The following is a 22,889-nucleotide window of genomic DNA, read 5'->3' as shown; positions in this document are numbered from 1 at the left end:
GACATAAAGACAGTTTAATAGGTAAAGCAAAAGCCACACACACAAGCAAAGCAAAACAAGGAATTCATTCACCACTGATGGTGGTGTTCACCTGATGGCAGGTGTTCAGCCATCTCCAGGCTCCATCACGCGTAACAGTGACTTGGGAAGACAAATACCATCACTCTGAACATCCCCCCTTTCCTCCTTCTTCCCCCAGCTTTATATGCTGAGCATGACTTCATATGGTTTGGAACATCCCTTTGGTCAGTTGGGGTCAGCTGTCCCGGCTGTGTCCCCTCCCAACTTCTTGTGCACCCCCAGCCTCCTCGCTGGTGGGGTGGGGTGAGAAGCAGCAAAGGCCTTGACTCTGTGTAAGCACTGCTCAGCAATAAGGAAAACATCCTTGTATTATCAACACTGTTTTCAGCACAAATCCAAAACATAGCCCATACTAGCTCCTATGAAGAAAATTAACTCTATCCTAGCCAAAACCAGTACAAGACTATAGGTGAATTTCCAAGTAACAGGAGAATCCCATGCTGCTGAGCTTAGTATCCAGTGAGTAGGTGACTTATGGTGGAAATGAAAACCAGAGTTAAGGGGTTCTTGCTCATGGTGAGAGCCAGAGGAAGGTGCACAGAAAAGAGCGGGGAGAAGAACTGACTGGCAGGTTGAAGGTTGCCTGGCTGTGGACAGACAGGTAGAAACCTGCCTGTGGGCTAAGACAAATGACTTGAAGTGCAGGGGGAACCAAGAAATAGGCACACATACGGACTGAGAGTAGTAGAGAACAGCAACAGAAATAATGGGATGCAGGAGGAACATCTTGTCAATATGAGACATGGGAGACTGTTTGACAATGGGAGAATAGGGTGAACAGCAAGTCTGAAAATAAATCTGAACTCTGGGTAGCAGAATCAAGGGAATAAATTGTCCTCTGAAAAATACCATGGACTAAAAAAGTTAGTTCAAATGCAAGCCAGAAAAGCAGAGAGATCTTGAGAAGTCTGCCCTTAGCAAAACAGGTAGACTCCCTTTCTTGCTACTAAGTGCAGTTTTTCAGAACATTAGTGCCAGGAAGGTTTGAACCCTTTTGACTGCCATCCCTAGCAAAGAACCATTTCACACATACTGACAGAATGTGAATCTGACCTCGAATCCACTATGTGCCACCCCTTGCAGAGCCTGATCCTGAGACAGCTGATAACAACTGTCTTTCAATCTTTGAGTTGCAGAGAGCTACTAAATAGAATTGGCAAAATATGTTTAGTAGTTATCCACCCTTATTAGAAACTTTCAGCACTCTGTACGTAAAAAAGCCCCTCCAGCATTGCTTCTACATTTGCCTTGATTATTTTAGCCACTGCGATCACATGGTGCGGCCACCCCAATTAGTCAGCCTCTCTAATAAGGATGCACCAGCCATTGGTATTACCTTGTAGGATGTAACTCAACACTAGTCCCTAACCTAACAACCTGCGCTTACATCTTCTGCCAATATACTCAATGTCATAAATCTTCTTCCCAAAGACATCTTCACAGTTTCTTGAAGATAATGAAAAGGTCATTTTTATGAAAATACATCTCCTACTTCAATTTCTGCAAATCAAAAGTTTCAAGTTTGATTTGATTTTTTCTACAATTGTTTTTTGCTTTACCGTTAAAATGTAATGTGCAGAATACTGTAACCTATTAAACTGAACCAGGATGATATATTATTGGCCATATTTTAATGTGGATGCACTTTTCTTTAATCCTGAAATATCTGCTATAGTCGATTGGCAATGTCTTAAAAAATCTTTCTAGATGGATCCTACCATTTTCTTCTTTTTTAAGGATGAACTGTTCTGCAAATTTTTATAGAATATCTTTCCTGCAATTTTTGACATATGCAAAAATGCAGACTTTAGGGCCATTTAAGTTTTAAAATTTCTTTCTCCAGAGAGTCATGTCAATCTCACAATGCCTCATTGCCCCATTTGTAAAACAAGAATAACATTTTTATTTTCCCTTATACCACCCTTTGCTCATCCTGTCTACTTAATCTGTAAACTCCTTGTAGCAGGAGCTCTTCCTTACTCCAGCATAGCAAAGCTGTTTAAAGGGAGTCCAATCACTTCAGACCCTTTTGTTCTAATGCAACATATATATATATAATCACCATTCCTACATGGCTAATTCTCACACCCCACTTCCCATCCCTCCTCACCTTCAAATATGTTGGCATATTTCTATTGATTTGATAATAAAAAACTGTTTTCAACATTTGTAATCATTGTATCCGTCTTCTCAAGGGCTAATTTTACCTTCCGAGGAACCAGCACTATGTATATAAGGAAGATATTCCAATACTTTCACCCTCAGTTGTGCTGCAATCCAAACAGTCTGGTCTTAAAAGCCTTTCAATCTTCAAGCATGTAAAAAATAATTTACAAATTTAGCCTTGGCACAGGTATGCAGTTAAAGGACAGAAGATCAAATACATTTTTCCAAGGATCTGACAACAACATGGCTCTAAGGAACACGTGATCACCTGATGGCCTTTTCATCCCTTCAGGCAGGCCTATTCCTTCCCTGGGTAACTGGCAGACTGGGAAGAAGCAACTCCTTTCATTTACTTAGGAATTGCTCTTTCTAATTTGCAAGTGCTGATGTAGCACAATCAGGGGCAGACACACTGCAATAAAGGTTGCAAGGAAGAAATTGCAATGTTGGAACGTAGTCAGTGGATTCATTTTAATGGTTCTGCCTATGGCAAGATAAAAAAAGCATCAGTGGTTTCCTGCTGACCCTCTCCTCCAAGTTAATGAATGAAAGCTACTCATGTTAAAAGGCATGCAGCATGAGAAGGTCTGCTACTACCATCAAGACTGTAAGGAAAAACTGATAAACAGGGTTTGAGGTAATACCTGTCACATAAGGAAACTACCCAGGTTTGGGATGTACAGAATCCAGTGTGCTAGCATTGCAAACAAGTGTGAATCTGGTACTATCTCTTTATTTTAATTCCTCCTTTTCAATTCTTATTTTGTTGCATCACTCAGAGAAGCAGTACTTTGAAGGAGCTGAACCCTGCAGTGTGGTGCAGCAAATACACCTGCACTACTCAACACTAACTCATCAGTCTTCAGTGCTTGATCCAGGTCCTTTGGTTCACCCAAGACAAAAAGGGATGAAAATTGCTTCTGAAGAAGTGGTAACAAATTTCCTTTGGTTCAAGTAAGTCCTGAGTAGGCATGAAAGGCTCCGAGCTGTCTACTGTCCTGTCCATCTTCCACACAGAGACCTACGGGTTGCTCCAAATTTCACTGTTTTTTTCAGCCACAAGCAGACCTAAAACCACTTGGTCTCCACTTAGGTGGATCAAGTGCAGGCTCAGACTAGCCAAGTCACCTAGTTTTCCATGACTATAAAATTATATTCTGTCAAGAATCCCACTTGTATTAACTGTACTACTTGTAATGCAAGATGCTGAAACACATTGAGAGTAAGTGGCAATAAGTAGCCCTTAAAAAAACATTTCTTTTTCTAAGTTTACCTTTCCTCTTTTGTTCCCTTTCTCCTGCTTTCATTTCAGATTTTTACTCTTGGATCTTACTCGTCTTATCACTAAGTCCTTGTGTACTTTCTTCTTTATCATAGCTAAGAATTATGTGGAGATGAGACGGGACTAGAGGACTGTTTTCTTGCTTTCCCCTATGGACGTGGCAATAGTCTGCTGGTCAGAATGAGCTATAGATTAGACTCTGTTTCACTTCTTTAGCATCTTGCCTTCCAAACTTTCTATCAAATATACCTCATTTCTTTCTATCCTTCCTCTCATTTTTGTTTTCTTAATGCAAAGGAGAAGATCCACAACATGCCCTGATGCATGACTGCTCTGAATGAGTTATCTCCACTTTTCCTCCTCTTGGCTAGGTTTGAAAATTAAACGTGAGCACACTAACTACTACAGGCAGGTGCATTTCACTGACTTGACTCCCAGCCTTGCTTCTGATCTTTAAATTTGTTTTTATCACCTTTCTCTATCTAACACAAGTATAAACAGAGAGTGTTTTTAGTTTTGAGGTTGAGGATGGAAACTCAGGAACTCTGAATTTTGTCCTTAGATCACCATTGCTTTTTTAAATAGATCTGGGTAAATTTGTTCATCTGTCTAGGGTTCAGTATCTTCTCTAATGTCATATGCTGCCAAGCACTTAATGCTCTCACAAGTATCTGAATTCCTCAAATGAAAGGCAGGACAGAAGTGAAAGCTATTTGAGTACCTACCTTACAAAGGTGTTGTGATTTGCGGCTTAATCAGTGTAAGACCCTCAGATGAAAAAATGCTCAGTATCAGTATTCTGATTAGATTTGATCAGGTAGATTTTTAAAATTACATAGCTCATACAGAAATCAGTGATCCAACTAAGAATTTGAAATTTTTCACTGAAACCAGGCACAGCCTCTGTAAAAAGGAAGTTAAAATTGATTTTGAATACAGCGATATTTAAATTGTCTTTCATTGTTGATGCAGGAGGGGGTACCTGTGGCCATGTCCATTGCTGCTCTGTGGGATTGCTTCCCCACCACCAGCCCAGCAAGGGCACTCCGTGAGAAAGAACCCACTTCTTGATGCCTCCAGAGCATCCATTTGCACTATACCACCTTCCAGAAGCTGTTATGGCACTCCTAATGCTGTTCCAACACTAGCTCCTACACCAGCTCATCTGATGTCACGTAATCCCAAAATGATTATGGATTGCTTCCTGACTGACAGCACGGTAGCAGAGATAAAAGGAGGATGCTGGCCAGAAAGGGCCTACAGTGTCCTCTGTTGCTCTGCCAGGATGCTGTCTGCACTTGTACTGGCAGCATGGGTAGAACCAGGCAACAGAGGCCCAGATTTGGTAGATAGCCCAGATTATGCCAGAGCCGACCTTGCAAAACTCAAGTTAGTCCAAGTCTTAGCCGCAAGTGACAGCAATGGAACAGATGGGGAGATGCTTCTAGGTAAGGCTGATGCCAAGACCAACCCCACTCCACTCCATTATGAACAGTCCTGTGGAAAGGCTCCTCAGCCCAAGAAGCAACTTCAAAAATCAGGCGTTGGCTGAGCCCTTTTGAGAACCGTGCTCCGCACCGCTTGAGACACATGGAAGTCCAGCCTGCACGCAGGCAGATCAGCTGTGGGTAAGCGCCAGGAGCTGGCTGGAGCCACCAAACAGGGCAGAGAAACTCACCGACATCCTCATAAATCACATGACACTATGCTCTTTCTTGCTCCTTCACAGCATGCCAGCATTGCAAGCCAGATGTTGCAGAAGTGCTTGCAGGATATTTTTGGCAGAATGCGACATGTCTTGTCAAGGATGCTCCTTAGTACGCGGGATCCGTCAGTTCCTGTAGTATTAAGGTATTTTCCTGCTACAGTGAAGTATCATCAAGGACTAGAAAGCACAGAAAGTCAAAGAATTTGGTCTTATGGATACTGAGAAAAGGGGAAACACAGTGTAATCGTTTTAGCAGTGTTAACAATCTCATTCTTTGTATTACAGCTATTTTACATCTCTAATACATTATCAGTGCTACTCTTCACACTCTGCCATTGTGTATCCCACCGGATTTTCAAACAAAAACAACTCTTTGCCCTCAAAAGCGGCTTTCGTAATGAAAAAAGAGACCTGAAATCTGAAAACTTCTTACTTGTACCTGCCTCAAACCTGTTTTAAAAAAGGCAGAGGAAAAGGCAACTGAGCCTTCACAAAAGGCAAGCAGGTGGCCAGCAAAGTTGATACATACTGGTCCAACCTAAAGAACTGGATTGATTTTGCTCTTTATGCACTTCTCAGTTAACATGTCAAGCCACTGTGGCTTTTGTATTTTTTGTGCATAAGACCTGCTTCTAGTCTAATATTTTTCTTTTCTTCTTGGTTTTTTTTTTTAAGGCAGATCACAAACTTTTAAAGACAACAACCACCATCCATTCTTCAAAATCCTTCCTCCCATCTTCCACTCATATTTTATGAAAATTGTCTCAGCTGAAGGCATTCTGGGTATTTTGTATATAATGCAAGTCTAATGTTATTTTAATGAATGTTTGTACAGTACTGGTCCTTTAGTTAAATTATGTAAAAAACAGGTGCATTGGACATGGGTAATAGGAAAATAAGTTTGTTTCAGGAGCCTAATTGCTATGCTGATGACTATAATAACAATACTGGCAGGCATTTGCTGATTTTTTTGAGTAGGCTCACTTTTGCAGTAAAGAAATACTGGAAACGCAGTTTCCAGGTATTCTTCCACTGCAATTTGTTGGGGTTTTTTAATTTATTCCAGATATGTGCGTCTCATTTACTTAGATCAGAGACAGCCAAATCTGCAGATAGCTGCAGAAACCCCAGGAAGTAGGCTTTCTTCTTTGCTTCAGTTCATTTTTAGACCAAGTCTGTTTTTTGACCATTTTGTATGTGTCCTGCATGTTCTGTTTGAAATACTTTACAACGTAGAGACACTCCACCATACACAGTTGATCTAATTCAGAAAGACTTTGCTACCAGTTATGCTCATGTGCCGATACTGAGCAATGCAAAATAATTCCTGACAAACATGAGTAATCTTCTACCACGGCTTGTACCTTAATCAAGCAAAGTCAGCAAAAGACTCTGCTTGACTTCAATGTGCTTTGGCTCAGATTTGCTGAGCCTGGTGTTTAAAGGTATTCAGGTGCCTAAGGGAGCAGGAAGCACCTTGTGGATTTCCCAATTGTCATAAAAATATGGCCCAAATCCCAGATGATTCACTAACCATTCCTTCAGCAATGTTGTAACCGGCAGTATAGATTACATTCATGCTTAATCCTTGGTGTTAGATAATGTTGCAATGAGTATCAGTAGAAATTACAAGAATCTATACCTACGTAGGTATCTTCTGAATTAACACCTTTAACTTAACAGTCTCCAGCTAAACTAACAGAACCAGAGTTACAGAAATACAAGGCTGGATGTTGCATTCAATAGTTGTCTCATAATTCAAGGGCAGTTTCAACAACAGAAGGCTTCCATTTTGCAGACTGTACTTCTGAATGCTGAGCCAAAACAGCCTGCAAAGTTTCATTGACATAATATTAACTATCCTCCAAGACTAAAGCTTATTCACTCACTATTAACAATGGATTAAATTACCAGGAGTGTTGAGCAGTGCTCTATTCAACAGTATTCTCTACTATTCTTGCTAGAAATTTGCTTCCAAAGTAACTATTTTATGCATCTGTTGTAAATGGGAAATGATATTTCAGTTTAAAAACTCTTTGTTATGATGCACAACCATCATTAATGGATTACACTTTTAATCCACTTCATCACATAAATAGAAAATGTATGGTTTGATAGGATTAAGCATTTATCAAAGATTTTTCTTTTATTATTAGTGCTTTTCAAACACAGAGTTATTTTCTACAGAATTTTTTTTGTACTAGTAAGTGTTTTAACTTCTTCAAAATAAATGTTTATTTTGGACTTTAAAGCCAGGCAGTTGCTGCTTTCCCAACAGATCAGTGACTCACTCATACTCCCATTAACTTCAATGGGAAGAGGAGCATGGCCCAAGAAAATAATCTGTAAAAAACCAAATCTATATTCTGTCAACCCAATAGACATTAAAGGAATTAATTACAAATCTCAGAATCGAGGACAGTTGAAATGACATAGCATATAAAGATACCTTTAATAATTATCTTGACAATTTCTAATCACATTTAAATTCCTGTAAAGTTATCAAAACATTTGACTAATCTGAGTTTAAGATGTTTTCTATTTACTCAGAATTCAAAGAGCTCCTTTCAAGTGAAAGGTAGAAACAGCTTTGAAGAGAAATGACAAAGGAGTGAGGGAAACCCTAAATAAATCATACTTCTGATTTAAGTATTATGTCCTTAATGTAATCTTCCGCATTTCTCATATTTCTTACACACTGTAAACAATACATTCAGTATTGATCTGAGAGCAAAAGATCTGAATACTATCTTAAGCATAAATTGTAAAATGACTCTGTATGTTTTGCCTGTTTGAAATGTATGGCTCTATAGCTCGCCTTTTAGGCTCTGCACCATGCCATTGGAAATTATTTGCAACATTCACCAAGACTTCCTCATCCCCGCTCCCACTGACAGAAAATATATACTATTCATTATTTTAATGCAAATGAGGGAAGAGTTAATCATCTGCTTTAAAAACAAGGTGCTCGGGCATTATTTAATTGCCTAAACCAGCTAACCATGTATTTGTAGTTATACAAATTGATCTCGCCATTGCCATGTTTAAAATAGAACATATACTAAGAGCACCAGTGACTTCTGGCCTATAAGCCCTTTCCTCTTCTATGTTTGTTTGCATTCAGATAATTTTTAGAGTTTGACTTTTCTGTCTTTTCTCCCAGCCACAATCCCACTATCAATAAAGAAGGCAGGATAAGGCCCTTAATTTGTAATGGAGCCCAAGTTGTTGCAAAACCAGCACATACTATTAAAAGCACTAGAACTTAAAAAACATAGAAGGACTACAACTTTGAACTGGATTAGGTGGTCATCTCAATGCAATTCTACACAATGCCTCTCTCAAATTTTGAGGGCGTCTCCAGGCTCTACAGCAATAAAAATACTAAATATCCCTACTAATGAGTACTCTACTGCTTTTAAACACGCAAGAAAAAAAGCACTGAATGGAAAATATTAATTGGCCTCAACATGAAGACAAAAAGATCATTGATCTTAAAAGTAGTATTTTTTTTTAATCTGCTCAGTAATATGACCATAAAGAGAAATCTGCTGAGAAAACAAAGGATGTCAGAGCTCTGCTGAGCAGTATGCTTAGAAAGTAAAATATTTTTAAAATTGATTGCATAGCATGGCTTACACAGTAAGAAGGATAATAATAATAACGTGGAAGAACTGAAGGATGTTTTGAATTGAAGACAATGCTTTGGACTTAAAGTTCTAAAAGTGAAATATCCTTACCCCACTTTACAGAAAACAAGTGCAGTACATGAGGAAAAAAATACACAGGCTGTGCTATTCTAAACCTACTCTGTATCATGGTGATGTTTAAGGGTTCTTAGTTGTTAGTCATCATGAAAATTGTTTTGAAAATAGCAAATATGTTTGCAGAACTGACTGGTTAAATTTGTCTTTGATTTCCAGGAGTTTTGGGGAAGTTCCCATCTAAGAATTCACATCATCACATGGTGAAGCAAGATAAAGCACTTGACACTTCGGATTTCACTACTAGAAAGTCCCTCTGGAGAGACCACATGATGTGCATTATTCATATTTTTAGATTTTGGACATCAGGCTTACTTCATATGACAGTGTGGGCTACATGTTGATCACACTGTACTTTTAGCGGAGAAACTTGCTGTGTGACTTCAGGGTGCTCATTTTCCTCTCTGTGAAACAGCACTGCTTACTCAGACCGAAACAGGAGGAGAATAAAGCACTGTGCATGAAAGCACTGTTTCTGGATTACGTTACTTTGATGAGGAATCTTTCTGATGACCTTTAGGGCAGCCGACTTCCAGAAGTGCTGAATGATCCCTCCTTTGCCCTTCAGCACATTTCTTCATGCAACGAAGTGTTGTGAGCGCCTTTCCCTTCCCTTTACCCAGTCCTCTGCTAAGTTAGTTAAATCACATTAATCTGATTGTTATTATCTGTGATTCTTTTTTTCATTTTCACTAGGGAGAGGATAACACAGGACCCATCACGTTTCTAAACACACACCGGCACTGTTATTACTAGGGGGTTTTTTAGCTTTTGATTTGAAATACTGGCATCCAAGGCGCATCCGGAGCACAGAACCAGAGGAGAAGCCCACGCCCCGAGCAGATGCAAAGGAGGGGCTCGGCTTGCCCCGCATGCCCGCCAGCCCCGCCGCCCAGGCCCCCTCTCCGCGGCCCCCCGCTTTCACGGCGCCGCCCGTCGCCCAGCGGGCCCCGGGGCAGCGGCACATCCCCCGGCCAGGCGGGGGGCCGCGGCACATCCCCTGGCCAGGCGGGGGGCCGCGTCCCCGGCGGCAAGGGCGGCTGCAGCCCGGCGGGGCGGCGGCTCGGGCTGCCCGCGGGTCTTCCCCCGCCCCGCTGCCTGCGCGCCGTGTGCCGGGACGGCGGGGGCGGGGGCACCGGGGGGCCGGGCCAGCGCTGCCGCTGCCGCCGCCGCCGCCCGGCTCCGCCTCTCCCGCCGCAGCTCTCAGTCCTGGAGCGCCGCTCGGCTGCCAGAGGGAAGCCGCCACCTGCTCCGGTGCGGAGTCGCTCCTCGCTGCGCGCCGAGAGGGAGAGCAGCCGCCCCGCCGCCCGCGCCCGGGAAGTTGCCGTTCCTCCCGCCGCCGGGGGATAGCTGCCGCCGCCGCCTCCCGGCCTCGGAGGGGGAGAAGTCGCCGCCCCGCTCCGCTGCGAGAGGGAAGAGCCCCCGCGGGCGCGCCGCCCCGCTCCGCCGCTGCCTCCCGGTCCCGCCGCGGGCAGGCGGGATGATGGAGCCCCCAGCCGCCGCCGCCTGCGCCTCCTGCCGCCGCCGCCCGCTGCCGCCGTCCCTGCTCTGCCTCCTGCTCGCAGCCCTCTGCCTGCCGCCAGGTGAGCGCCCGCCCGCGGGAAGGGGCAACCGCGACCGCGCCGTCCCGGCCGCGCGTAACTTGGCGGAGGGGAGGCCGGGGCCGCAGGTGGCGGTGCCCGCCCGCGGCTCGCTGTTGCCGGCGGGGCCGCCCGCCCGCCCGCGCTCCCTTCTCCGGGGCGCCCCGACACCTACCGCGGGGTCTCTGCGTGACCGTGCGCCGGGGGTCGCTCCCGGCCGTTGGTGCCCTCCGCATCCCGGTTCGCCTCGGCGGGAGCGGGCGGGGGCTGGTCCCCTCCTGCCCCCGCCGCCGGCCCCCGGGGCGGGCTGATGCCGCCTCTCCTGAGGGGGAGGCAGGAGCTGCCCCAGCGGTGAGGGGGGCCGAGAGGTGGCGGCCTCGCCTTTCCCCATGGGAAGCGGCGGTGGGGTCCCTCCGGGGCGTTGTCACCGGCCGCGGGCAGCGGGCGAGCAGGGGCGGCGGGCGCTGCCCCCGCGGGAGGGGGAGCCGGGGCTCGGCGCGGCGCCCGTTTCACTTCCAGGCGGAGCGGCACGTCTCCACAGCGAGCCGCCTCCAACTTCGGCGGTTCGGCCGCTTCTCCCCTCTCCGCCTTCAGTGCCGCCCGTGGCCGTGGCCGTGCCCGGCTGCCCGCGGGCCGACGGCTGCCCGCCGCTTTCGCGCTGCTGGGGGACAAGCGCTGGCCGGAGGGTGGGTGCCCGGGGAGCGCCGTCGGCGTGATGCCGCCCGGCAGGCAGCCGGGCGCGGGCGGGACGCGGCAGGGAGCTGCCCCGCTGTCGGCCTCCCCGTGGGCGGGCAGCCGGCTGGGGCGGCGTGGGTCCCGCGCGTGGTGGCAGCGCTGCGTGGGATGAGGCTGCTCCGGCGGATCGGGTTCGCGTGGGTAACTTCTCTCTGCCTCCCCCCCCCGCCCCGTAAAAGCACTCTCGAGGCGTTAGGGAAGTGGGAAGGCGCAGGGAGTGCTAAATACCCTAATTGTTCTGGGAATATTTTGGCCATGAGGTGTTTGTAGGCTTTATTTTGTAAATATTGAGCGTGAAAGTGAAGTCTGAGGGAAAAGCTGTGAGGTGAGGAGTTCCGCATTCAACGCGGAGACCATCTCATTATTCTTGTAGAAAGAGCGTCAGCCTGTGGTAACATTTTGTATTGCTTTAAGAGATGGCTTTGCCTTTACGTGCCTGCCTTTGCAACAGTGAAGGGTTTGCAGAAGTGTTGGAGTTGGTGGTTTTTCATTCCTGGCCTCTGCCTTGGTTATTACGTGCTCTCCAGTTAACCATTTACAGGTAGTATGTTCTCATCGAAACGAAAGATAAGAGCAGACCTTTCTCACTGGGTGCATTTATGTTTATTTTGTACAAGCTCTAGTTAAGTAGAAGATGAGCTACAGCAATAAAGTAAGGCTGCCGAAGCTTTAATTTCAATTAGAATAGTAAAAATGCTCCAAACAGAACCAAAAGCAATGTTGGAACCATAAGCAATATGTCAGGCTGTTCTGCTGGGCTTTTGCTTTGCCAAATACAGTGTATAATCACTGTAGGACATAAAAAATAGCAGTCTCAGTGGCAGAGGTTACAAAGGATACTGGTGTCTGTGATGTAGAGAAAGTCTTCAGGAAAGATTGTTTATTTTATGAAATCTTAAAGGCGTGTGGAGTATCCAGAGAGATAAGCACCTCAGCTTCTCAGAAGGAAGACTTGGCCCCCGTAGAGAGATTTATCCCAGTAAATACAAAATGATCTCGCTGATTGTGTGACTGTCTACCTTTTCCCATTGAAGGAAATGTGAAACCATAAAATAGTTTATCTCAAGGGTTGTGTTGATGGAGGTGTATAAAAAGATGGGACTTGACCACCTATGATCTAAATAGGTTGGAGGTCAAACCACTTACCTAGTTCTTTCTGCTCTTCATTTCTTCCTTGCCCCCTCAAGGAGAAAGAAGCTCAGGCTGTGTAAGCAAATGCGTATGGGGAGAACCCAGCCCCACCTCAGCTTAGAAACTTTCCCTGCAGTACTGAAAATGCCTGGAAAGCCTAATATAAGATTTAAGCCTCTAATTCTCTGTTTATTCTGAGGAGTATAAAAGATGCTTAAATATAAAAATATCTATAAAAAGGTCTTGATATTACTGTAGATGTCACATTTCTTTCTCCTTGCTATCATCTCAGCTATTTTAGATGATAGTGAATTTGCTATTATCTACAACAAATTCTGGATGTATACGCTATCATGGTGCTTGGCTTTTAGGAGTTCCATTTCAGGTTTGCATATGGAAAGGAATTGATAAGCTATTAAAAGTGGATGCGCGTCAGGTGTAGATCTCCCCAGCAATATTCAAGCTGACTGGGGATCCTCATGAGAAATTTTGAGTTTCTTTCTTCACAGAATAAACTTCCTAGGAAGATACCCATTTAAAAAAAAAAAAAAAAGGAGGGTGTCCAAGTCCACGTTTGGTACTAGGAGACTAACTCTAGGTCAGACTAAATGAGAACACCAATTAAAATCCTGTGCTTTTCTAGAGGAAATGACTGTATGTGAAAAGAAAGTCAGCTCTTAATCAGGAGCTAATCATGGCCTTTGTAAAGCTTCCCCCTCCCCCTGCTTTCTGGTGAATTATGACTATGAAGCTTGGAGTCTCTCATACTATGTTTTATTACTAGAGACTTGTTACATATTACTGTATTGCGTAAGGGTAGTGAGACTGTAGTGTATAGTCTTCTCATTCACATGACACTGTGTGTTCTCACTCCTGACTACATTTTTTTTTTTTTTTCCTGGTATATCTGGTGTGACATTGATCTAGGGAAACTGGTTTTCTATATTAAGATCTGAAGCTCACGTGAGTTTTCTGAAACTGAAGTCAGGAAACGTCTGCACCATGTATATATGTTTCGATATGCTATGTGTCTGTGGTCCAATACACAGGTGGTAAAGCCAGACTCATTTTTAAGTGAGCTATAAAGGTTGTTAAATTGTTTGCTTTGGGAAGTGTTTGATATGTTTAAAAATTCTTTTTTTTTTTTTTTCTTTTGGTGTGAATATGCTAGAAAAGATTCTCAACATAAATTATTTTTCTTCTTGTGCTCTCCCCTCCTCTGTTGGGTTTCTTGCACTTCGCGTAAGGCAGAGGGCAACAACAGAAATCATCCAGGTCTGTAAATCTCTGAAATTTCAGCCCATTGATTTTTACTGGAGAAAATATATGTTGTTATGTTCATGAAATAAATATCTCTGTCGTAAGTCACCTTTAATTCCAAGATATCTTATTTCCACTTTCCAACCTGTGTAAGAGTAATACCTTTCCTTACGGTACCATCCATTCTCCTTCCTGAAAGTAACCTAGAATGCTAATATGCAATCCCAGGGTAAATAGTTTCAGCTGTCTTTGTAGTAGAAGTTAAGCTATTTGTTGGCTTATTTCCAGCAGAAAGTTTTGGGGAAAAGAAGCTCTAAATATTTATGCAAGATGACACATGAAGGGGAAAATAAAGAAAATAGCATTAAGTGTTTTACATAATGCAAATTACGTCTGTGTGATCAGGATAAATCTATCTTCTCTGTTTTCTTACAAATACGCTACTTCTGTGGTGTGGTTTGTAGTCTTAAGCTGTAAGAGTGCTCACTGCAGATTTCCATGACATCGTATCTGATTACATATGGTGCATAAGGACCTAATATAAAACCAAGCATTACTGGAGTGGCAATAGCTTTAATGTGTTGGCTGGTCATACCGCATCACACCACCATGAGCTTTGCTTAGGTTCCTACCACACGGACTTTCTGGAGAGTAATTTTTGTCAAAGCGGTTTTGGACTGGTTGAGTGAAACAAAAGCAGATTGCTGAACAGGAAACTGGCTACAGAGGAGCTGGGCCTACCTGCATATACTCTGAGCCTATTAACACTTGAGAGACTGAATGTGCTAACTTTGTAGGAGCTATAATTTGTAATTGGATCTCCTAACACTAGATGATCAATATTCAGTTTCTGCTTTTTGTGACCTGCGCTATATGACCATAAGCATGACGATCGCAGATAAGCTGGCTCAAGGTCTGGTCTGCGCTGCTTGTTCCACTGCTGTTTCACATGTGGGAGTTTTGGGGTTTTTTTATACTACCATGCTGATTGTGGAAACTGTTTTTTCACATCATTAACAGTATGGTTTTTTGGTATGGTCTTGTTTAGTTCTGCAAACTCTGATACAGGGCTAGACTTCACGTATTGGTTTTTGAGAGATACTACCGTATCTAAAAAACATAATCTTCAGTGGTTGGCTAGTGTATAGCTTATTCCTCTGGTAATACAATAATTTTTTTATTAGAAAATGCATGTAAACTGCAAGGCCACACTTGTAAGAGAATTGAGGACCTGTTGCAATGTGCTGATTTCTCTCAAGTTCCTCTGCTTTCAAGAAAAATAGTTACGCTTCCATGCACTGATGCTCAAATGAGAGACTCTTCAAGAACTGTAAATGCTGTAGGGTGATAATTAGAATTGACTTGAGCAGAACGTGATTTTTTCCAGGAAAAACTGAATATTAACAACTCCCCTTGATTTGAAATTGTTGAGCCTTATCTTCCCTGAAGACAAGGCTTTGACCTACACATTCTTTATCTTGGTATCTTTTCTTTAATAAGAGCAGGATGAATATTAAAGGAGGCTGTACATTCCTGTCTTTAATACGCTTGAAAATGAATCTCATCTTTTAGAGAGGAGATTGCAGTACAACTAGTATGCTGATAATCCACTACTGGCAGTGATCGGATCAAGTTTCTTCCTTTTTTCTTTTCTGGTTTTGTTTTGGTTTTCTTCTTCCCCAGTGTGTTTTATTGAGGACGGGTTGAATCGCAGTTAGTCCTACACCAGTGGATGTTAATCTGCTGCTCCAAAGTGGTGGCTCTTTGAGGAATATCTGCCTGGCTTAAGATCAAATTGCTTTTCTTATCATGCATATAGGTCTCCAGAAAGGCAAATAAATATTTACTTATTAAAACAACTGCTGCTTTTACTGAACTGGTATTTTTGTTCTTGATAAGAAATATGCCTCTTCTGGGAGGTAAAAAACGGGAGAAAGTGATAAAACAGTGGAGAGAGAGAGAGAGAGAGCGCCTGCAGCTTTAGGGTATGATTTTTAGAGGTTATCAGGGGTTAGAACAGTTCTGTAACGTTTGGTTAGAAAGCATTTGAAGTGCTTTCAATAGCAATGGAAATACTAAGCTGTTCCCTTGATAACAAGCAGAAAGTGCATTCGGTGATTTAATGAGTGTTTCAGCAGTCTATATATCCATATCATCTGTTTTCAATTAAGTTGTACTCTGTATAGTTAACCCCTCATTGTGAAGAAAAACTTAAAATGCTTGAACCACATTTGTGCATTGTGTTTTGTGCTGTGGCACCCCCATCTGTAGCACCTCCTGGCATCGTTAAACATGGGTATTGGTCACAGCAATTTTGCTCCTGAGGGAAAGCGCTCAAACAGCAGTCAAATTTTAAACATCTCCTCAGGTCTCACGGACAACAGAAGTCCCCAGGGCTGAAGCCCTGGCAGGTTGGTGACATTGTGGCATGTCAGAAGCTCTGTGCAGTGGCTGTCCCCTGCCCTTGGCTAGTGCTCTCATACAGTGTACCTGATGGGTGCGTCCCAGCTGTCTGGCCTGGAAAGCTTTGTTTTTTTTAACAGAACATTGATTCTGACCATAGTTGGCATCTTTTAAACTTGAAGAGATGTTGGCAGCTAATTCAATAGAGGGAGCTCCGCTACCTTACTGTTAGAAGCAGTGCGTCTCTGCTTTTCCCAGACCTCTGGCTCCAGCTTGAAAGTTATGTTAAAAGTCTTTGTCTCTTCAGTGTTCTGTGGTGCCAGGCTTTGTTTCTGAAAGCATCTTACTTTCATCACAGGCTTCCTGTTGCATGAAGGAGAAGGAAGGACAAATCCGAATCACATCATAGGCAAACCCCAAAAGATGACTCAATTAGAGATACTTCTCTTTTGCAGCAAGGCATTGTGTCTGTTTTAAATGGGCGTGTTACAGAATCAGGTTTTTAAATGACCTTTCCTTGTTGGGGAGGGGGCTTCATGGAGAAACTCAAAAAGAATTAGAATAAAAAGAGGGTACTTTCCAGGGATGAAGTGGGCCAAGAGTGATGTTGCATGAAATAGGGTACAAACAGGATAAGGGAATGATTGCACTAAATAGACGGTTGTGGCAGGAGAAAGGTAGAACGCTTCCAATAAGATGAAGTAGGACCTTTATTTAACAAAAGCGATTCTTTCAGTAAGTTCTTCTAGGATCATAAAGGAAAAATGGAATATGTATGCCGTTCTGTAAACAGAGTCTGGATTCTGGGCTATTGTAAAAGAAAGCCAGCTTAGGTATGTGCTGGTATGCTTTTAATGCATTCTGTGTTTCTAATACAGAAACAGCTACATACAGAAAGCTCATAACTGTTCTGCAAACCTAGGACTTATTTTTCTTGGATCCTTTCCAAACCTATTTTTCTTGGATCCTTTCCTTTTTAAAATGGTATTTCTCATCAGACTATTTTGACACTAATTATGAAGCCCCATTAAGAACCAGTCCCTTCTAAAAAAAAAAAAAAAAATCCTTTAAATCGAGTCGCCTTCAAGTAAACTTGTAATGAACTCAGCATTATTCTTCAATCAGACAAATCCTGCACAAATGCCATTTATCATTTGACTTGCTGCAGAAGTTGCATATTTTTTCCTAACTTTTCAATTTAACTAGGGAAAATAACCATAGATATTGGATAACAAAATAGATCTAGCTTGTATACAGCTAGAGTTAAATGTGGCATTTTATATGACTGACATATTTCAGGTTTTTGTTGGCTTTTTTTTAATGTGAGGTTTTGGCATTTTCTTTAGAAAGTGGAACAACTTATTTTCAAGAACTCGCTGTTGAGTGAGTTTATCATGCTGGCGAGGAAGAATTGCTAAGGCTCATATTTTAGAAAGACAAGAGAGGGTTGATGCAGTTTCCACCCACTGTGGGGTGGAATGGTAAATGTTCACGTAAAGTTCTGTAACTGGGTAGCTTACAGAGAATATTCAGTTTGAACTGGGCTTAAAAATGGACAGTTGAATGCAAGTGTGAAGTTTTAATGTGATTTGTGCGACGTGGTTCTTTACTTGCAGTTTCTGAATTATTTTGCTATTGATTATCTAGAGTATTAGGTATTACTCCATTTTGGCATGTAATTTTTTTTCATGAAATGTAGAAACCAGCATGCATTTAGCAAAATGAGTTCTGTGACTCATCCAGATAAAATCATGGTTGTTTGTTGGCTTATTCTAGCTGTTTTGGAAAGCAGAGATGAACTTAATGGCCTTTGCCTATAAAGCCATACATGGAATAGAAGAAGGATGAAGAACAGAATATTTAGGCAGGATTTGGGCAACTTCAGTGTAGCCGTGTAACTTCAGAAGAGAGAAGGATTCTGAATCGATTCCTTCATTCTTGATACTGCACATCAAGTTGATAACAAGTGTTTGCATATAGAGAAGATGATAGGGTAAGTATTATCTTAAAATTCAGTCATTGACACAGCATTATGGGATTTGCTTCCTCAAATTGGGGAAGTTGAAAGTTTCTGACACTACCAACAAAGTGGTGTCCTGACAACTGGTGACGTAAATCAAGAAAACATTTGCTTCTTACAGTTGACAGCTTGAGAGGTTAGTAAGGGGATAATTTTTCCAACTTTAATTCATGACTGAGATTTTTGTCAAGTTTGTTTAACATTACTTCTCAGTTCTCAAACTACTGCACAACTTACTGCTAATCTTGAACCCTACCTACACACAGAAGCAATAAGGAAGTCAGCATTATGAATGTCCCACCAGCTTCCTGTTTATGTGAGTGAATTGTGTTTCTTACTATTGTGTTTCTGCACGGATAAGAACTCTTAGTAATGCAGAGCTTGCTGTGCAGATAGTCCTACAGTTTGAAACAGTCACCAATATATAAGCAAATTATGACAGTGACTTCACATTGCATAAGGTTACATTTTGCGTCTTTGTTGCCAATATAAGTGTGGGTTTTTTGTTAAATATTTCAAACTTCCAGAAAATGTTTTGTGCTAGTAGTTTAGCTCTTGACATGGCTTCTGTAACAGGGCTTGGCCTTTTGGAGGGGTAACTGTTCCACAGTTCAGTTTGACCTTGCTCATCACACTACTGTTGAATGATGCAACAGGTTCTGTCTTAGCTTTGAAGTTTAAGTCACTAGTATAACCTTTACCCTAAAGGCTTAACCCCAGTTAATGTATGGTGCCCCACAGCAGCAAATTCGTAAGTGTCTACGTGAATCTCTGATGTCGGAGTGGGGCTTCTGAAAGTTCACCTGCAGGTTTGGTAAGGGTCAGGTTCTGGTATTTCATCCAGACTCAGTTGTATCTGCAGGTCATTTCTTGTCGTTGCTTATCACTTTTAAGTACCCTGCAGTGTAAATCCAAAACTTCTGCACAGCTTCTGGGGGCAGCAGGGGTAGGAGTCTAAAGCCTTTGAGATAGTGGAAAATAAGTGGCATGTGGCAAAGGTGATAACCATGGATGTAGAAGAAGCAGGTTAACCATTTTTTAGTTTAGATTCACGGAATTTATTTGGCATCTTCTGTGCATCTTAATGTAGTGTATGCCTGCTTTGTTGGAAAGAAGGTTCTTTCCTTATCTCAAAAAACCCATAAGCCCTTGGTGTCTGCAGCCACAAGGAAGCTGCTATAGGACCAGGGAAGGCAAACTTTCTGGCCTATATATCAAAATGTTGGTATATCAGAGGGCCATAAGAGATGTATCATGTCTGCCTGAGAGCCAAAGGGATAGGAGCGGGGGGAATGAGAGCTGTGGTTTTTTAGAGGTCTTGTCATGGGAATTGGGATGTAGCTGGGTGTTGGGGCATGCTGGCAGTGTTAGGTTCTGCAGAGCCTGCTGGCTGTCATCGTCCCACAGACAGGGACTTGGAGCACTGCTGCAGCCACCATGGCAGCACGGGTTGGCAAGGCCAGCTTTGCAGTTACTCTTGGACAGCATGCAGCTCAAGAGCCAGAGGTCAGAAACTCTCTGTAATGGTGGTCACCTGTAGTGTCCATGGTGGCCGCTTCCTTTCCACTATGTAAGAGGGGAAGGGTCTGTATTCCTCCCAAGCATGAGAAATTCCCTCCGTTTGCTGGGACTTGCTTAGCCTCTGAACTGCTGCAGAAAGGTATCTGCTTACTTTAGGGGCGTCCCATTTTTTTTCTCCTGCTCTGAATGGTGTGCAAAGCACTCTGTGGGTCACTTTTTAATCATTATGTCCATCTGCAAGTACAGCAGTGATAAGGAAGAACGGGCTTCAGCGTACTCGGTATGCTCGCCATCTTTGGCTCTTTCCGTTACATCAGCAGCACAGGGCATAGAGGAATGAATAACGCAGTGTGTTTCATGCTGAATGGGTGAGTGTGAGCTGCCAGAAGCTTTATCCAGAAAGAAGCAGGGTGTTGTGAGGGGTGATATCCGCACCCGGAGGAGGAGAGGCAGGTGAATTGTTTTTAGCTGGAATTCACAGTCCAGTTTTATTAGATGTGGGAGTAGTTTTGAAGACTGAAGTTGATGGTTCAGCCCAAAAGCTTGTTAATTTTTCTGGGCAGAAGTAGTGCTTTTAAACTGTTTCTTGAAGTGAATTATTGATAAAGTTTTATATATGGTTCCTTCTGCGGGCCATGTATAAGTTTCACACTTGGAAGTTTTGCATAAGTATATATGAAAACATAGCCCTCTTGGTATGGTGGGGTGCCTTGTCTTAGGTGTGGATTCTAATTCACAAAAGCCTCATAAATAGCTTGCATTTTCTTGCTTTTCGACTGGTTGCTAGTGTTCCTTCGAGGTGTCGTCATCTCTAAACAGCAATGATTGTTCTGAGAAGATTTTCATGTAAGTATGAGAGCAGAGCATGCTGAGTGTGCTGGGGACCCTGACTCCTTGTGAGGAGGCTCTCCTCATGCAGTAGAATAAATATTTGTTACTTTTTTCATAACCACAGAAGGAGGTCGGTGGCTCATAGTCTGGAAGTTCTGTGACAGTGTGGTAAACACTGTGACTCTACATAAAATTTGAGGGACCCTGTTAATTGAAAATGGTAATAGACACTTTAAGAGGAGAATTGCAATGAAAATCTTTTTCTTGCTAAAAGTTTTCATAAAGTCTGGATGGGGGTTTTTTTGTGGGGTTTTTGGTGGGTTTTGTTGTTTTGTGTTTTTTTTTCTTTTCTTTCTTTAAAGGCAGACCATTACTCTATCTTTAGGAAAGGAGGGAAGGACAGGTACTAGAAAAAGAAAAGTTTTATCCAGGCTTGCATTAATTCCAGGTGTGAGGTTAAGACCTAAATCTTCCATCTGCTAATAAAATTCTTGGCTCAGCAGTTTCCCATTATCTTCCTCAATGGCAACTTTAAAGGAAAAAAAACCCAGAGAGTTTCTTTGATTCCCTCTGCTCAGGGAAGACTGAGGACTGGATGTGGGTTGAGGGTTGGGGTTTTTTTGTTTGGTTGGTTTTTTGTTTGTTTTTTTTTTTTTTTAATATCATCTAATGAAAGAGGAAAGGGATCAATGGTCTCTGGAGTAAGTGGCACTGTATGCCAGGCTTTTCAAACAGTGATGTTTGTAGACAGAAGGAAACTGTTGTGAATTGGGACTGACAGTGGCTTGGGAGAGCTACTTTTCCTTTAGACATGTCAGGACTCCTGGGCTGTTAAGCCGGGGTGGAAGTACCACAGCATGCATTTCATTTAAGAGGATTTGAGTGGTCTAACCTAAACTCTGGTACTCCAGTGATTTGAGTTTTGTGTCTCTTGTGGCATTGTGGCATTTGCTTGAGCTACACTTCAAACATAGTGAACGCTTTGCGGCCTTTGGCTGTTTGGTTATACTTCAGTTGCAACTGCAAGGCTAGAAAATTTTATATGGGCTACTTCTGCAATGGATGCACATCCTTGGTAGTTGCTATTGCCAACACACTGTTTGTGAGTCTGCAATGCTTAACCTTGTGCAAATTGTATTTGCAGATGTACCAGATGAATTGTATGTTAAAGAGCACGCTCTGTGTCAGTGTGTCAAACTTTGCCCTGCAAGGCTCAGAGGGTGGGAATCACTGTGTGATCCGAACCAGAACCGCAAGTGTCCAGGTCAGAAAGCTCAGGGAGGTCCAACTCTTGCCAGCACTTGGAGCAGGAGCCGTGATTCCTTTGAGACAGTATTTCTTCCCTCTGTTGCGGGAAAGGACTAGACAGAGTGTTTAGGACTCCCAAGGCAGCCTGGCAGTGTCAGCCAGCACCAGCAGCTACTGCTGCAGCTGAGGAGCATCAGTGGCTGCATGATTTAGCCCTGGGACTGAGCCCTTGGGTGGGCTTTAACTATGCCTTCTAGGTGCTGTATTTGGTATATTACCAGGTGTGATCTCTTCTACTGATGACACATGAGTGGAGGCTTAAAATTTTGTGAAGTGAGTTGGCATGCAGATTCACACTGAAAGAGCTGTTGCTTTTCTGCCATTTTATTTGGAGAGGAGTCTGAACTTGTCTTTCCAAGATCATAGGGAAGGGAGAAAGATACAGAAATGGAATACTGAAATTCTTACCCACTGATTTTTATTCTTTTAGCATCTGATGTTTAAGGAAAAAAGAAGTGTAAGATCTTTGGTTTAAAGAAAACAAAATAACATATAGAGGCATTTTTTATTTATAAACTGCACTTGAACATGAAAAGATATTTGGGAACATTTCAGGCTGAGAAATAGAAAATATTTTTTGCTAGCATATTGTTTGCTAAACTTCACTGTGTCATTTGACTAGTATATGTCCCTATGATCTGTAGGTTTTGGAGAGTGAAGGCTTTAGAGGTGAGAACAATTAAGGAAAGCTAGAGTATTTAGAATTGCAGGAGCAGCAGTTTGAGTCTTTGACAGGGTGCGTTAATGTGAAAAGGAAGATGGATTGGTTTTATACTTAAAAGTTCAGTTTTCTCCCACTGCTCTGTAAGCAAATGTTTTTGACTGGAGCACATATGAACTAGCTGAAAGAGAAGTTTGCTGTCAGTAACTGATGATCTGGCCAAAGAGTCATATCAACATCTCTGCAGGGAGTGGCATACACCAATAAAAGGCAAATAGCTTACTTCCAGCATGTTAAACTAGGTATATCCCTAAAGCCTGTGAAAAGAAATAATATGGCAAAATCATGGAAAGGGGTCTTTGCAACAGAGACTGGGAAGGATGAAATGTCATTTGGGAAGGCCTGTAGAAGGATGCTGCCTGGACAGGAGGGGTAGCC

The 22,889-nt window shown here is 42.8% G+C and overlaps 1 protein-coding gene across 2 annotated transcripts in view; it reads left to right on the top strand.

The window, feature by feature from the left end:
* The first annotated feature begins 10,245 nt into the window (after positions 1 to 10,245).
* Positions 10,246 to 22,889, top strand: part of ALCAM (activated leukocyte cell adhesion molecule) — a 124,939-nt gene continuing 112,295 nt past the window's right edge. For both annotated transcript variants that reach the window (XM_050909536.1, XM_050909545.1), the window contains exon 1: positions 10,246 to 10,584. In XM_050909536.1, coding sequence (XP_050765493.1) covers positions 10,482 to 10,584 — 103 coding nt within the window. In that variant the 5' untranslated portion in view covers positions 10,246 to 10,481. The remainder of the gene's footprint in view (positions 10,585 to 22,889) is intronic.

The sequence above is a fragment of the Gymnogyps californianus genome, chromosome 1 (assembly GCF_018139145.2).
Source record: "Gymnogyps californianus isolate 813 chromosome 1, ASM1813914v2, whole genome shotgun sequence".
Lineage (NCBI taxonomy): Eukaryota > Metazoa > Chordata > Aves > Accipitriformes > Cathartidae > Gymnogyps > Gymnogyps californianus.
Note: the sequence above shows the minus strand (reverse complement) of the source record. Positions and strands in the feature narration are given on the sequence as shown.